Source organism: Ovis aries, chromosome 7, assembly GCF_016772045.2.
Source record: "Ovis aries strain OAR_USU_Benz2616 breed Rambouillet chromosome 7, ARS-UI_Ramb_v3.0, whole genome shotgun sequence".
Lineage (NCBI taxonomy): Eukaryota > Metazoa > Chordata > Mammalia > Artiodactyla > Bovidae > Ovis > Ovis aries.
In genome coordinates, this window is record NC_056060.1 from 9,339,008 (window position 1) to 9,353,012 (window position 14,005).

Below are 14,005 nucleotides of genomic sequence, written 5' to 3' on the forward strand. Positions count from 1 at the left end.
TCCGTGGAACAGAGAGTCACAGACAGAGACACAGCCCTGAGGTTGCCAAGGGGGAGAGGGGGTTGGGGAAAGGGTTAGAGATACAAACTGTTATACAGAATGGATAAGTAACAGGGTCCTGCTGCAGCACACAGAGAACTACATTCACCATCCTGTGAAAAACCATAATGGAGAAGAATATACAAAACAATGTATACATATAACTCAATCACTTTGCTGTACAGCAGAAACTGATACAGCAGGGTAAATCAACTCTCCTTCAATAAAGTTAAAACAAATTTATACCAACGCCAGATACCTCCCAAAGGACAGCTAACACCAGATGATGATAAAGGTCAAAGAAACTAAAGAAAAAGGAGGAAGGAGTCAAACAGGAAGGATGGCTTTAAAAGGGGAATGACCTAAAATGGTTTCTGAAGCCAAGCTGCCTGGTTCTGGATTCTGACTGCCACACACTAGTGTGTGACCTTGCTCACGTCACCTAATCTCTCTGCTACTCTGTCCTCATAATAAAAACATGGAAAATGAAAAAACCAGCTTCACAGGGCTGTTTCTGAGCATAAACTGAGTTGTTATATGTAAGGCACTAAGACAAGCTTTACCCACAGCTCCCAACTTTTCTAAGTGAAATCTTGATTTTTTTCCCCAGCTACTTAAACTTTCTTATACCAGAAATCATAAAACTAATGTACATATCCAACTAGGAGCTCAGACAGCTCAGATGGCATTGTCATACTGCAAGAACAGTTTTAACTGAATTATCAATTCAGAATTATACATCGTAACAACCTCATAAATTGTACTTAATAAGTATCTACTAAACTAATCATAAGTAAACTTTGAAAATACTGTAAGATCACATGCTCAGTCTAGATTTATCCCATTAATTAGAATCTGAGAAAGAACAGTTCATCAACTTAAGTCCAATATTAATTTATCCTGGTTCTTAAGTTGGCAACAAGTATACAAGTGTTTCGATTTTAATTTACTCAAGTTAGTCAAGTTCACTCTATGACGCCTATTTATTTGTGCATAAAATTCATCTATCTGAAATATGTATTGTACTTACTATCTAATAGAAAATGAAATTACTTCAAAATGTATCTAAAAAGCAGGTTTAAAATTTTTATAGAATCTTTAAAATTCTATAATATAAATTATCCTATTAAAAAATTTAAGATGGCAAGAAAATATTTTAATACTGAAATATATACTCTTTTTTTTTTTGAAATATATACTCTTGAAATTGTATTAACATATACTCTACCACACTTTTCCAGATTTTGAACATGCAAATGTAAATTATTTAAACTACTAGTTTCTCTTATATGAGAGATTAACACCCAATCTATTACATAGTATTCAAATAACAGCTAAGGGTCTACATCATATCAACATCGTGTTTGTATAACACAAATGAAATGTGACCTGGCTGATCTGTTTGTTTCACTTAAGCAAAAAACTCTAATCATCATTCTCAGGTCATGATTATTTTCTGCACTCTATTTTTCTTGTACCAAATGCAATCTTTTCATTAGAAAATGCCTTGTTTTCCAAACTAGAAGTAATTAAGTACTGACTATAAAACTGCTAATGATATGCAGCTTACTTAATATATTTTGTAAAACCCCGTTACAGAACTGTGATATAAAGGATGGAAAAGAGAAAGAGAATTTTCAAGCATGTAAACCAGTTATAAATTGAAAATTCTTCATGGTAAGTAGGAAAATTTGAGAGTAATGTTTTCATTTGACTGATAACTTTCCATATATTTTAGGGTTTTAAAAATATTTCCAGATTATGATATAAAGCTGTAACTTAGAAATAATAACTGAGAGATCTTATTTACCCTCCCTAACTTAACCACACAGAAAATCAGGGGGAAAAAAATGAAACAAAAGTTTTCATATGTTGGACACCAGGCAGTACATTACTGTGAACCCTGAGAAAGGGGAAAAAGTCAAGGGAGCAACTCAAACAGAATCCAGAAGACTCACAGTGCCGAGGACACAATGATCAAAGTTCACAAAGGCCAAGGGTGCCTGAGTTTGCAAAGCAGAGTACCAAAGAGGAGGGAACTTCAGAGAGAGAGAAAGAACGCACTCTGGAGAGGAACAACATCAAACTGTGGGCTAGCACGGTCTTGCACATACGATGAAACTACCTGAAGCCAGACCAGAAAAACACAGGGAAGAAGCAGGCAGAACAGACAGCAAAGATCACAAAAAGCAAGGAAAAGTTCATGTTCTCACCAGCCAGGGAGAAAATATCTCATAAATATATGTATGACTGAGCAGAATCCTGAGGTACTGCTTTAGTAGCGGGCTTACATTAGTCTAGACTAAAGGTGTTTCTGTATCTTTTAGTACACATTGAAAGTATGCTTTAACAAGTATCCTCCAATTAAAAATTCAAAATTCCAAAAAAAAAAAGAAAGGATAAGGTGGTAAGAAATTCGTATTTAGTGGACTAGCGTGGAGATCTGATACAGCCACTGACTGTTTCTCAGAGTTTCTAAAACAGTTAAAATAAAACAGTATAAAATATCTAAAACAAGTATGCTTTGAAATAATCAAATGATCCATATAAACTTAATTGTGCATCACAAGAAAACCCAACACAATTTAAACAAAAGTCAGGACAGTATGAATCATAACTGTGAGAAAAATCAGTCTCCAGAAAAAGACTTAAAATGACAGGAATGACAGAACTAGCAGGGGGATGTTACAACTATTATAGATATGCTCCATATGTCCAACAAGGTAGGCAAAAATATAAATATGCTGAAGGGATAATTGGAGGATATAAAAATGATCTCATTAAACATGCAGAGATGAAAAATACAGTAGCTGGTAAGATAACTATGCTGCAGGGGAGTCACAACAGCTAGACACTACAAAAGCAAAGATGGGTTAGCCTGAGCACTTCTCAAGTGAAGCACAGAGAGAGAAGACTGAAAAAGTGACCTGTGCAACAACAGCAATTAGTGTACTGTATGTCTGCTTGAAATACCAGAAGGAAAGAAGACAGAAAAGACATATTTTTGAAAAACTAATGTCTGAAATGTTTACCAATTTTAAGAAAACTATAAACCCACATGAGTTAGAAGCTCAACAAACCCCAAGCAGAATAAGCATGAAGAAAAATATGTCAAGGTATACCACAGTAAAACTGAAAACCAGTGGTAAAGAGAAAATCTTAAAATCAACAGAGGAAAGAAAAGATAGCTTACACAGAGAGATAAGAATGACAAGATACTTGGCATAAGAAGCCACGTAGGCCAGAAAACAAAAAAATATTTTTTAAATACTAAAAGAAAAAGACAGCAAAGAATATAGAAATATACATTTTACTCAGCAAAGATGTTTTCAAATTGTAGACAAAACAAGAAAAAGACCTTTTTAAACAAAAGCTGGGAAAACTCATCACCAGCAAAACGAGAAACATTAAAGAAATTCCTCTAGTCATTTAGGGAAAAAAATTCATTCATTCATGGACTACATGAAGGAATCAAAAGGGACATGAATGGTAAACACTGAAGGACAGATAAAAGACTTTGAGGGGTGGGGAGGGGAGCTCATTTTTAAATCTTTTTAATAGATATATGGACTTCGTGGTAATTTTGGAATAAAACCGCAGTAGAACAATCTCCCACATACAATTAAAAAACCTAGACATAACACAAAAAGCACTGAAGTCCCTGGCAATGAAACAGAAACAGACAGATTCTTCTGGTATAGAGAGTATGTGCAGAGACGGTAAGAAAAAGAGCTGCATGAACTGCCTTCCCCATTTCCATGGTTTTCTGCTGAGGCTAAGTGAGCAGGGAATGGAGTACAGGTGGAGGCACTGACGGACAAACCAGTCTCTGACAGAACCCAAAAGTGAACACAGCGACACCACGGCCACTGAAGAAAACAGGGGAATCCACAAAGGAGAGCCCGGAGATGGGCTCCTCAGGCAGTCTCCAGCCACATCTCCGACTGACTTCTGAACCATGCAAGCTCAGAACAGACCCAAAGCAGCTCAGCAAAAGACAAAAAATATGAGATTAAGTTGCTGCCTATGCAACAGAATTTGAAATCTGAATCAAGGCAACATAACTGCCTTCTAAAACAAAAACATCACCTATAGAATATAAAAGGATGCAGAATCTACATAATTTAGTATTCATTATTTCAAAAGAAACAAACCTAAATTACCCAACATAAGAAAAAGTAAAACATGGAACATAAACACACAAGAAAAGGAAATCAACAAATACAAGCCTGAGGAAATAAGGATACTGGAACTAGCAGACAAGGATTTTAGAGCTGGTGTTGCACTTATTCTTAAGAAAAAGAAAACGTGCTCTCCATTAATATAGGATATAGGAAATCACAGCAAGGAAACAAAGGATATGAAGGGCTTAAACTGAAATTCTAAAATGAAAAGACAGTTTTAATACTTTTACTATCTTAATTTCTAAAGTAAAAGGAATGTACTTAATTAAATGGACTGAACAGAAGAATGAGTAAGCAAACTCAAAAATAGATGAGTAAAACGACATAATATAAAGAATAAGAAAAACATCTAAAAAAACCAACAAAGTTTCATACATTCTCAGATAAAAATTAAACAACATAACATATATGCAATTTTAATACCAGAAAGAGAAAAAAGAAGGGGGCAAATATTACCTGAAGAAATAATCGCCCCAAATTTTCCACTTTTGATCAAAGACAGGAACTTACAGGACTAAGATGCTCAACACACACCAAACCAAATGAACATGAATAAGATGACACCGAGGTACAGTACAGTCAGATTACTCAAAGCCAAAGACAGAGAGTAAAACATGAAAGCATCAAGAGAAAAGTTACACATCATACAGGAAGATGAATGATCCAGTCATCAGAAACTTTACATAAGAAATTATGGACGGCAAAAGAATCTTCAAAGCATCTTTAAGTGTTGAAACAAAAAGAAACTATTAACCCAGAAGTCTACAACCAGTGAAACGATTCTTCAGGAATGAAGGCAAAATGCAAACATTTTCAGATAAAAGTAAGAGAATTCATTGCCAGCAGACCTCCACTACAGAAAAAGCCAACAGAAATTCTTCAGGCAGGATGATCTTGATACTAACAGAAATCTGAATTCCTAGAACTCAAAGAGAACACTGGATATGATAAATATCTGAATAGATGATAAATACTTTTTTTCTGTTTTTTCTTTTAATTCCTTTATATCACATAAGTATTTAAAGGAAAAACTGTACTGTCTTATGATGTTAATTTATATAAATCTGATAAGTTAATAACTAAAACATAAAAGACAACAGGGATATACAGCTGCAAAATTTCTATACTTTATGTGAAGAAGTGCAACATTAAACATAACTGGACTGTGAAAAGTTAAGTGGATACAGCCAACAACTAAGAAAAAAAATTACAAAGTACGGGTTAAAAATAAAAACAAGAAAAATTTAAGTGTGATTTCTTCCATTAAAAAAGAGGAAAAGAAGAAGAGAGGACCAAAAAAGACAAAGGAAACCAAAAAAAAAAGAAATGGTATAACAGTACACTCAAATTCAACAACATCAATAAATACATCAAGTGCTAGCAACATAAACACTCCAATTACAAAACAGAGATGGAACTCCCCTGGTGCTCCAGTGGCTAAGAATCCACCTGCCAGTGCAGAGGACATGGGTTCCATCTCTGGTCTGGGAAGATTCCGCATGCCACAGGGCAACTAGACTTGTGCACCACATCTATAATACTGAAGCCCATGCGCCCTACAGCCTGCGCTCTGCAACAAGGAAACCCACGGCAATGAAAAGCCCACACGCCTCAACTAGAGAATAGCCCAACTAAGGCAACTAGAGAAAGCCCACACAAGCAACAAAGAACTAGCACAGCCAAAAATAAATAAATTTTTAAGAAAACACCATTTGCTCAGATCAATCTCTCTTTCTCTTCATTGAACTTCTCAATCCTACTCATCTTTCTCAACAGTTTTGACGTGGGCTCATTCTGTTTTTCCTTTACACTCTATCAGAAGTCATTAGTCCATTTCATAGTAGTCCATTCTCATGTTAGTCCATCTGATCTAATATTAATTACCTTGGCCTCAAAGCTCTGTGAATCTCTCGACAGTTACACAGAGAGACCAATAATTAAAGGCTCCCACTACATCCTGCCTTCTGCTCACCTCCTGCTACACTGAGAAAGGGTCTCCCAGAACTAAGATGCTCCAGGAAAAGCACTAGATTTGGAGTCCTAACACCTGGATTCAGTCTCTGCCCTGATTAGGCCTGTTTCACGGGACATATAGTACTTTAAAATCAAGTCCCAAGGGCAGAACTTCAACAAAACTAGCTTCTACGAATACATAGAAAGTTACTATCCTTAACCAAGGTGAAGTAATCTCAATTTTACTTTTCACATCCTCCAGGAAAATTCCAAGCTAAGATTATGTCTACTTTGTATTCAATTCCACCTATTAAGATTATGGACATTTTGTTTGTATCAAAAGTCTAGTGACACTTAAATATCTTATGCTGTGTTTCAAAGCAATTGAAAAGTATATGATTCTATCACACCAAAAGGAATCATGAAAATTGTGAATCAGAACAGTACCTCAATATTTTTACTGGCCACATTCTTCACAACAGCAGGAAATAGTTCAGATGCATTTTTCCCTTTTGCAATCATCTGAGGAATAAAAGTAGAATATAAGAGCTCAAACTGTTAAAAAATTAGTCATTTGAAAACAAAACATAAATTCTACATTCATATAATAGTTAGAAGATAAGCTACAGAAACAAGTAAGCTATAGAATTAACAAACTTAACTCTTTCTGAGTCATCTTGGCCCAACTATCTGCAGCAAAGAACAATCTCTTGTGAATCAATATAAATACACAAATACATAGACATATTAGGGAAGAAACACAGTAAAATTTAAGACATGCACTATTTATAACAGATTTCTATGGCTAATGGCATTATAAACATTTTCAAATATTTGTACTCTATTTAACAAGTTCTTACATTAAAGATATAATACATTTGCAATGGGGTGGGGGTAGAGAATAAATGTTATTCTAAACAAACTACAGTTATTCTTTCTCCCTTTTTTTTGTTTTTTTAAAAAGATTCCCCTACTTCTCCAACCATTTTCTTCAAAGCTCCCTTCACGAGGTCCTCTTCCTTTCCTCACTAAAGTTAGGTGTAACACCATATTTTCTAAGAGAAAAAACAAGATTCAATTCACCCTCCTGTGTTAACTTCTAATTTTTTAGAAAGATCTTTGCTATATACCATATCTAAGAAATTATCTTAAAAAGATGTAAGGTGCTTAGTTTTATAAATTTACAAAAATGTTTTATAAATCCTATGTGACATTTTAAACAATAATAATCTCAGTTAATAATCTCTCAGAAGATTTTCTACATGACAGCTTTAGAAAACTCTAATGTAAGCTAATCTTCATTTTCTATTTCTTTACCTGTGATCTTTTTTGTTTTGTGAAACCTTCCGAGGATTAAAGAAGGTTCATTAAGTGGTACAGTTAAAGTATTTCCATGTGATTTTTACAATTTTCTCATCTGTAAAATGTGGAGAGAGGGATTCATGTTCTCTAGGGTCCCCTCTTTCAGTCATTCAATAATTACCTAAGTCAGATACCCTGTGCTATGATACCCTATTCCAAGGCTTCCCTAACTTTAGTCTACAGAATGCTATTCAAAAAGATGTTACTACATGAAGGAGAAAAAAAATCCTAGAGTCAAGTTCATTCCACAAATATTGGCCAAGAGGATAGTACATGTCAGGAACTCTTCTAGGCCTTGGGGATAAAACCGTGAACAATACAAAGTCTTTACCCATTGGATTGTTCATGCGTGCTCAGCTGTGTCTGTCTCTATGCGACCCCATGGACTGTAGTCTGCCAGGCTCCTCTGTTCATGGGATTTTGCAGGCAAGAATACTGGAGTGGGTAGCCATTTGCTCTTCCAGGGGATCTCCCTGATCCAGGGATTGAACCCACACCTCCTGGATGGCAGGCGGATTCTTTACCTCTCAGTCACCAGGGAAGCCCCTCACCCATCTGAGCTTACTTCTAATGCGGGGGAGGGACAACGAACAATGTGAGGAACCAGTGCTATGGAGAAAGTTAAAGTGCTGCAGGAGACGGGAAGTGCTAGGGTTAGGAGTGGGAGTTGTTCTTTTATGTTTTGGTTAGTTTTTGCATGGTATATATTTTTCCTTCTTTATATTCTTTATCTTTACATTAAAAGTGGATTTTTCCTAGAGAACATATAGTTGCATCTTGACATTTTCATCCAATATGACGGTCTTTTTTAGTTGGTGACATTAGATCAGTACTGATGCCATTAGATTCAGCTCTGTCACTTTATTAATCAGTTTCCTTATTCCCTGTGTTTTTTTGTTCTGACTGCCATTACGCTCATGATTTAGAAATTTTTTTTAGTATTCAATAACTTAACTTATATTTTTATTTTTATATTGATTATTTGGCTTTAACTTTTTGTGTAATTTTTATTGGTTCTTCTAGAAATTATGAGATAATTACAAAGATGCACAAACAGTTTACAGATACATAGATAAGTCAAGATATGTCAAACCTTCTACAGTCATCTTAGAGTTTATATTTTATAAGTTATTAGGTTATATGAGTTCTTTATATACTCTGCAAAGTCTACATCAGATACGATTAAAAATACTTTATGTGGCTGATACTGTCATTTGATGCACACAGTTTTACATTTTGATATAGTCTAAACTATCAATTTTTTCTTTTTTTCCCTCACCTTTTGATGTCATATCCAAGAATCCTCTGACAAATCTCATGTCATACCCTGTGTTTTAGCTCTTATATTGAGGTCTTTGACTCATTTTTTAACTTATTCTATATATGGTATTAAGTAGGGGGTCTAAATTCATTCTCTTACATGTGGGTTTTCAGTTTCCAAACACTATTTGGGGAAATTCTACCCCCACTGAATGGTCTTGCACCCTTGTTGAAAATAATATGGCCACATACATGAAGTTTTTCTTTTAAGGCACCCTCTCTATGTGTGTGTATATATATAAATAAATAAACACATTTATATATATATCTGCCTTTAAGCTGGTACCACACATTTTTTAAAATTTGACAATATATTTTATTTAACCTTATATATCCAAAATATTAGAATTTCTTTAAAAATGTTTCACTGACTTCTAGCTCCCATGGTTTTTGACGAGATATATGGAGTTGTTCAAATTGCTGTTCCCTTGGTATGCAATGTATTTTTTTTTCCAAGTACTTTCTAAATTTTTTCCAGTTTAACTGCTATACATTTATGAATGGTTTTCATTCAGTTTTATCCTGATTTATACAGTATGTTACAGTTCACAAAAGACAGCACTTATTTTTGTTTTTTTTTTACTTCTTACATTTTCTTTACTACACTTTAACTAAAAAGGATAATAACACGATCAAAACATCATGTAAAAGCCTCTCAGACTCTATGGCAGGCAGCTTCAGACAGTTTCCAGTCATCCCTACCCACAGTATACACACTCGCATTAACTACTCTTATTGAATATGGGCTAGACCTAGTGACTTTAAAAAAAAACTTTTTAATTTATATTGGAGTCTGGCTGATTAACAATGTTGTGATGATTTCAGGTGCACAGCAAACGGACTCAGCTATACACGTATACATTCTCTTCCAAACTCCCCTCCATCCAGACTGCCATATAACACTGAGCAGGGTTCCCTGTGCTGTACAGCAGGACCTTGTCGGTTATTTATTTTAAATACAGCAGTGTCAGTACCACACATTTTGATTACTGTAGCTCTGTAGTTAAGTTTTGAAATCAGAAAGTGTGAGACTTCTAAACTTTGTTCTTCTTTTTCAAGACTGTTTTGGCCAAGGACTTCCCTGGTGGTCTAGTGGTTAAGAATCCGCTGTGCAGTGAAGGGGACATGAGTTTGTCCCTGGCCAGGGAATTAAGATCCCACATACTGAGGAGCAACTAAACTGCAAACCACAAAAGAGACTCCATGTTTCACAAAGGAAGATCCCACATGACGCAACTAAGACCCCACGCAGTAAAATAAATATGCACGTGTGTGCGTGTGCGTGCGTGTGCGTGTGCACAAGCTTTTTTTCGCAAAAAAATCCCTGGGAGTTTGATATGAACTGCACTGAGTATGCAGATAACTTTGGGAATATTGGTATTTCAGCAAGTATTCCAATATATGAACATGGGATATTTTTCCATTTTTCTGTGTCTTAATTTCTTTTAGCAATGTTTTAGTTTTCAAGGTACAAATATTTTGTTTCCTTGGGTAAGTCTATTCCTAAGTATTTTACTCATTTTGATACTACCATAAATAAGACTGCCTTCATAATTTCTTTTTAGGACTGGTGATTGTTACTGTACGGAAACACAACTAATTTTTATTAATTAATTTTCTATCCTGCAACTTTGTTGAATTTGCTTATTAGTTCAAAAAGATATTTTGTGGCATCTTTAGGTTTTCTAAATATAAAATCATGTTGTCTACAAACAAAGATAATTTTGCTTCTTTTCCAATTTGGATATCTTTTATTTCTTTTTCATGCCTAATTGTCATGGCTAAAACTTCCATTACTATGTTGAACAGAAGTGGGGAAAGTAGGCAGCCTTGTTTTATTCCTGATCTTAGAGGGAAAGGTTTCAGTCTCTTACCACTGAGTATGAAGTTAGCTGTGAATTTTTCTTTAAAACACCAAGGTAGTTTTTTCAATTCCTAGTTTGTTGAGTGATTTATCATCAAAGGGTACTGAATTCTATCAAATGCTTTTTCTGTATCAATTAAAAATCTTATTTTTTCCCCTTTGTTCTGTTAAAGTCCAACCGAATACCATGTAACATGTATGGCTAAGAAGTAATTTATATCAATAACTCTAATTAGAAATTTGAAGAATTTAACCACCAAAAGAAGGTTCATATTTGCTCATTATCCCAAAAAGACATGTAAACTAATCTGAAAAAGACCTCTAACATCCAACACTTACTAAAAGAAAATACATCAAAGATGGCGATACACTGAAATATTCCATTCCTTCAAGGACTCGGAATAATCAACTCATCAGTATTTTATCTAAAAAACTTATTACAAGTTCACTACATGAAGCAATACATTTCAAATTCTTAGTTCACATTTCATCAAACCAAGATAAAATATGAATATGTGCTTTAAACATTAGACATACATTTTTCAAAAATATCAAGAAAAATAACATATGTATGTTTCAACTAGAGTCCTGCAGTGTAATAAGCAACCACAAGATTTTGAAGTAGGTAGCTTTCCTTCCCTAAGCATGCTTTGGCATACGTGAGACTTTATTCAACATATGAACCACTGGAAACATTTCCCCATGATTCTAAATAAGCCTCAGGTATTACCAAAGAAAGATAATAAAATGAACTGAAACTGTCATTACGGTTTCTTGCTGGTAGATACTACTCATGAGATTCTCTGTTGAACTGCAGGGCTACCAACTGAAAGATAGTCAGATGTGCACTGCCAGCATTTTGATATATATTAGAAAGTAATGTAAAACAAAAACATAACATTTAAAATTTTGGCAAATTAAAATTTAGAAATGTCTAAAGGTTTTTAACAACTATAAAACTAAGGTCTTAAAACTACCCTGTATACAATTATATGAGGTGATAAAACCCCATATTCAGGGCTCATAAAATCCAAATTATGTAGAGAAATGTAAATATTGAAAATTACATTTAAAAAATAAAGAAAATTTGAAGCTAATATAATACTCTACTAATTGGCCTCTAGCAAACTACTTCCAACCAACAGATGTTTTGAAATGATGCATAAATGTGCATACATGAACATAACATTTTAAGATGATTTGTAAAGCTTCCACAAAGAAACATGGTGCTAACTAGAAATCACACTAAAAACTGGACAAAAGTAAAGGTAAAAAAATGATTGTTATAACACACAGTGGAAAAATTTTCAAGAAAAACAATTACTAGTTATATAATAAAAGAAAAAATTAGCAACCAATAATTGCGAGTTTAAGAGTGAAATACAAGGGAAATATCTGGCAGAGCTACTGTGCTGTGGCTTTGACTTTCTGTTTTCTTCTCCAAAAGGTAAGTTAGAAAAGATCTGTGGAGATGAACAATTTCTCCTGAAAAGAAGCTAGGGGAATTAATTTTGGAAGCACTTCTTGAATCAGACCAACCCATGCTCTTACTGAATTTTTAATTTTCTGTTAGTTTGATATTAAAACAAAATTAAAAGATGTCTTTCCCCATAGAACTTTAATATGTTAAAAGCCATACTGCCCAAATGTGTTTCTTAAACTAGTACACACCACCACCACTACTACTATTACTACTACTACTAGTGTTTTAACTACTACTACTACTAGTGTTTTAACTATTACTACTACTACTACTAGTGTCTTAAATCCAGACATGGAGTTTCTATTGTGAACATATAAGAATAATTAATATTCTTTTTAAAGGCTTTTTTTCTTTTAACCAAACACTCAGGAAATATTTTAATTTCATGGCTAAAGAAAAGTGATAGGTAATACCTGTCATTTTATTTTTTCTAATTACTAAGAAGAGATAACTTTTTTTATTTGTTTAGTCATTCAGTTGTGTCTGACTCTTTGTAACCCCATGGACTATAACTCGCCAGGCTCCTGTGTCCATGGAATTCTCCAGGCAAGAATACTGGAGTGGGTAGCCTTTCCCTTTTCCAGGGGATCTTCCTGACCCAGGGATCGAACCAGGTCTCCCACATGGCAGTCATATTGTTAACCCTCTGAGCCACAAAGGAAGTCCTTTTATTTCTTGTAGCAAATTCCTAAACGAAAACTGGGGCAAATAGTATCGTATCTGGCCAGCTGCAACCTACTGCCTTGACCTTCATTCCTAGGGTTTCTATGCTGCTATGACTCTTGATTAAGTGGCCTTGGGTTCACTTTGTAATTTTCCTAGTCATCAGCAAATTCACTTGTATGACATTACTGCCAAATGAGAAGTTATTTTACTGTAAATGAATACGGATCATCAAAAAAGCGAAAGCTCCAGAAAAACATCTACTTCTGCTTTACTGACTACGCCAAGACTTTGACTGTGTGGATCACAACAAACTGTTTTAAATTCTTCAAGAGATGGGAATACTAGACCACCTGATCTGCCTCTTCATAAATCTGTATGCAGTCAAGAAGCAACAGTTAGAACTGGACATGGAACAACAGACTGGTTCCAAATCAGGAAAGGAGTATGTTAAGCCTGTACACTGTCACCTTGCTTATTTAACTTATATGCAGAGTACACCATGAGAAATGCTGGGCTGGATGAAGCATCTGGAATCAAGATTGCCAGGAGAAATATCAATAATTTCAGATATGCAGAGAGTTCCAGAAAAAAACTACTTCTGCTTTATATCTACTTCTGACACCACACTTATGGCAGAAAGCAAAGAACTAAAAAGCCTCTTGATGAAAGTGAAAGAGGAGAGTAAAAATATTGGCTTAAAACTCAACATTCAGAAAATTAAGATCATGGCATCTGGTCCCATCACTTCATGGCAAATAGATATGGAAACAGTGACAGATTTGGGGGGCTCGAAATTCACTGCAAATGGTGACTGCAGCCATGAAATTAAAAGACACTTGTTCCTTGGAAGAGAAGTTATCACCAACCTAGACAGTATATTAAAAAGCAGAGACATTACTTTGCCAACATAGGTCCATCTAGTTTAAACTTTGGTTTTTCCAGTAGTCATGAATGGATGTGAGAGTTGGACCATAAGAAAGCTGAGCGCCAAAGAACCGATGCTTTTGAATGGTGGTGTGGAGAAGACTCTTGAGAGTCCCTTGGACTGCAAGGAGATCCAACCAGTCCATCCTAAAGGAGATCACTCCTGGGTGTTCACTGGAAGGACTGATGCTGAAGCTGAAACTCAGTACT

The 14,005-nt window shown here is 34.9% G+C and overlaps 1 protein-coding gene across 1 annotated transcript in view; it reads right to left on the reverse strand.

Moving 5' to 3' along the window:
- The window catches only part of AP3B1 (adaptor related protein complex 3 subunit beta 1), a 239,204-nt gene that overhangs the window by 191,623 nt on the left and 33,576 nt on the right, over nt 1-14,005 (reverse strand). The window contains exon 3 of the mRNA XM_027971481.2: nt 6,624-6,698. Within this exon, the coding sequence (XP_027827282.2) occupies nt 6,624-6,698 (75 nt within the window). The remainder of the gene's footprint in view (nt 1-6,623; nt 6,699-14,005) is intronic.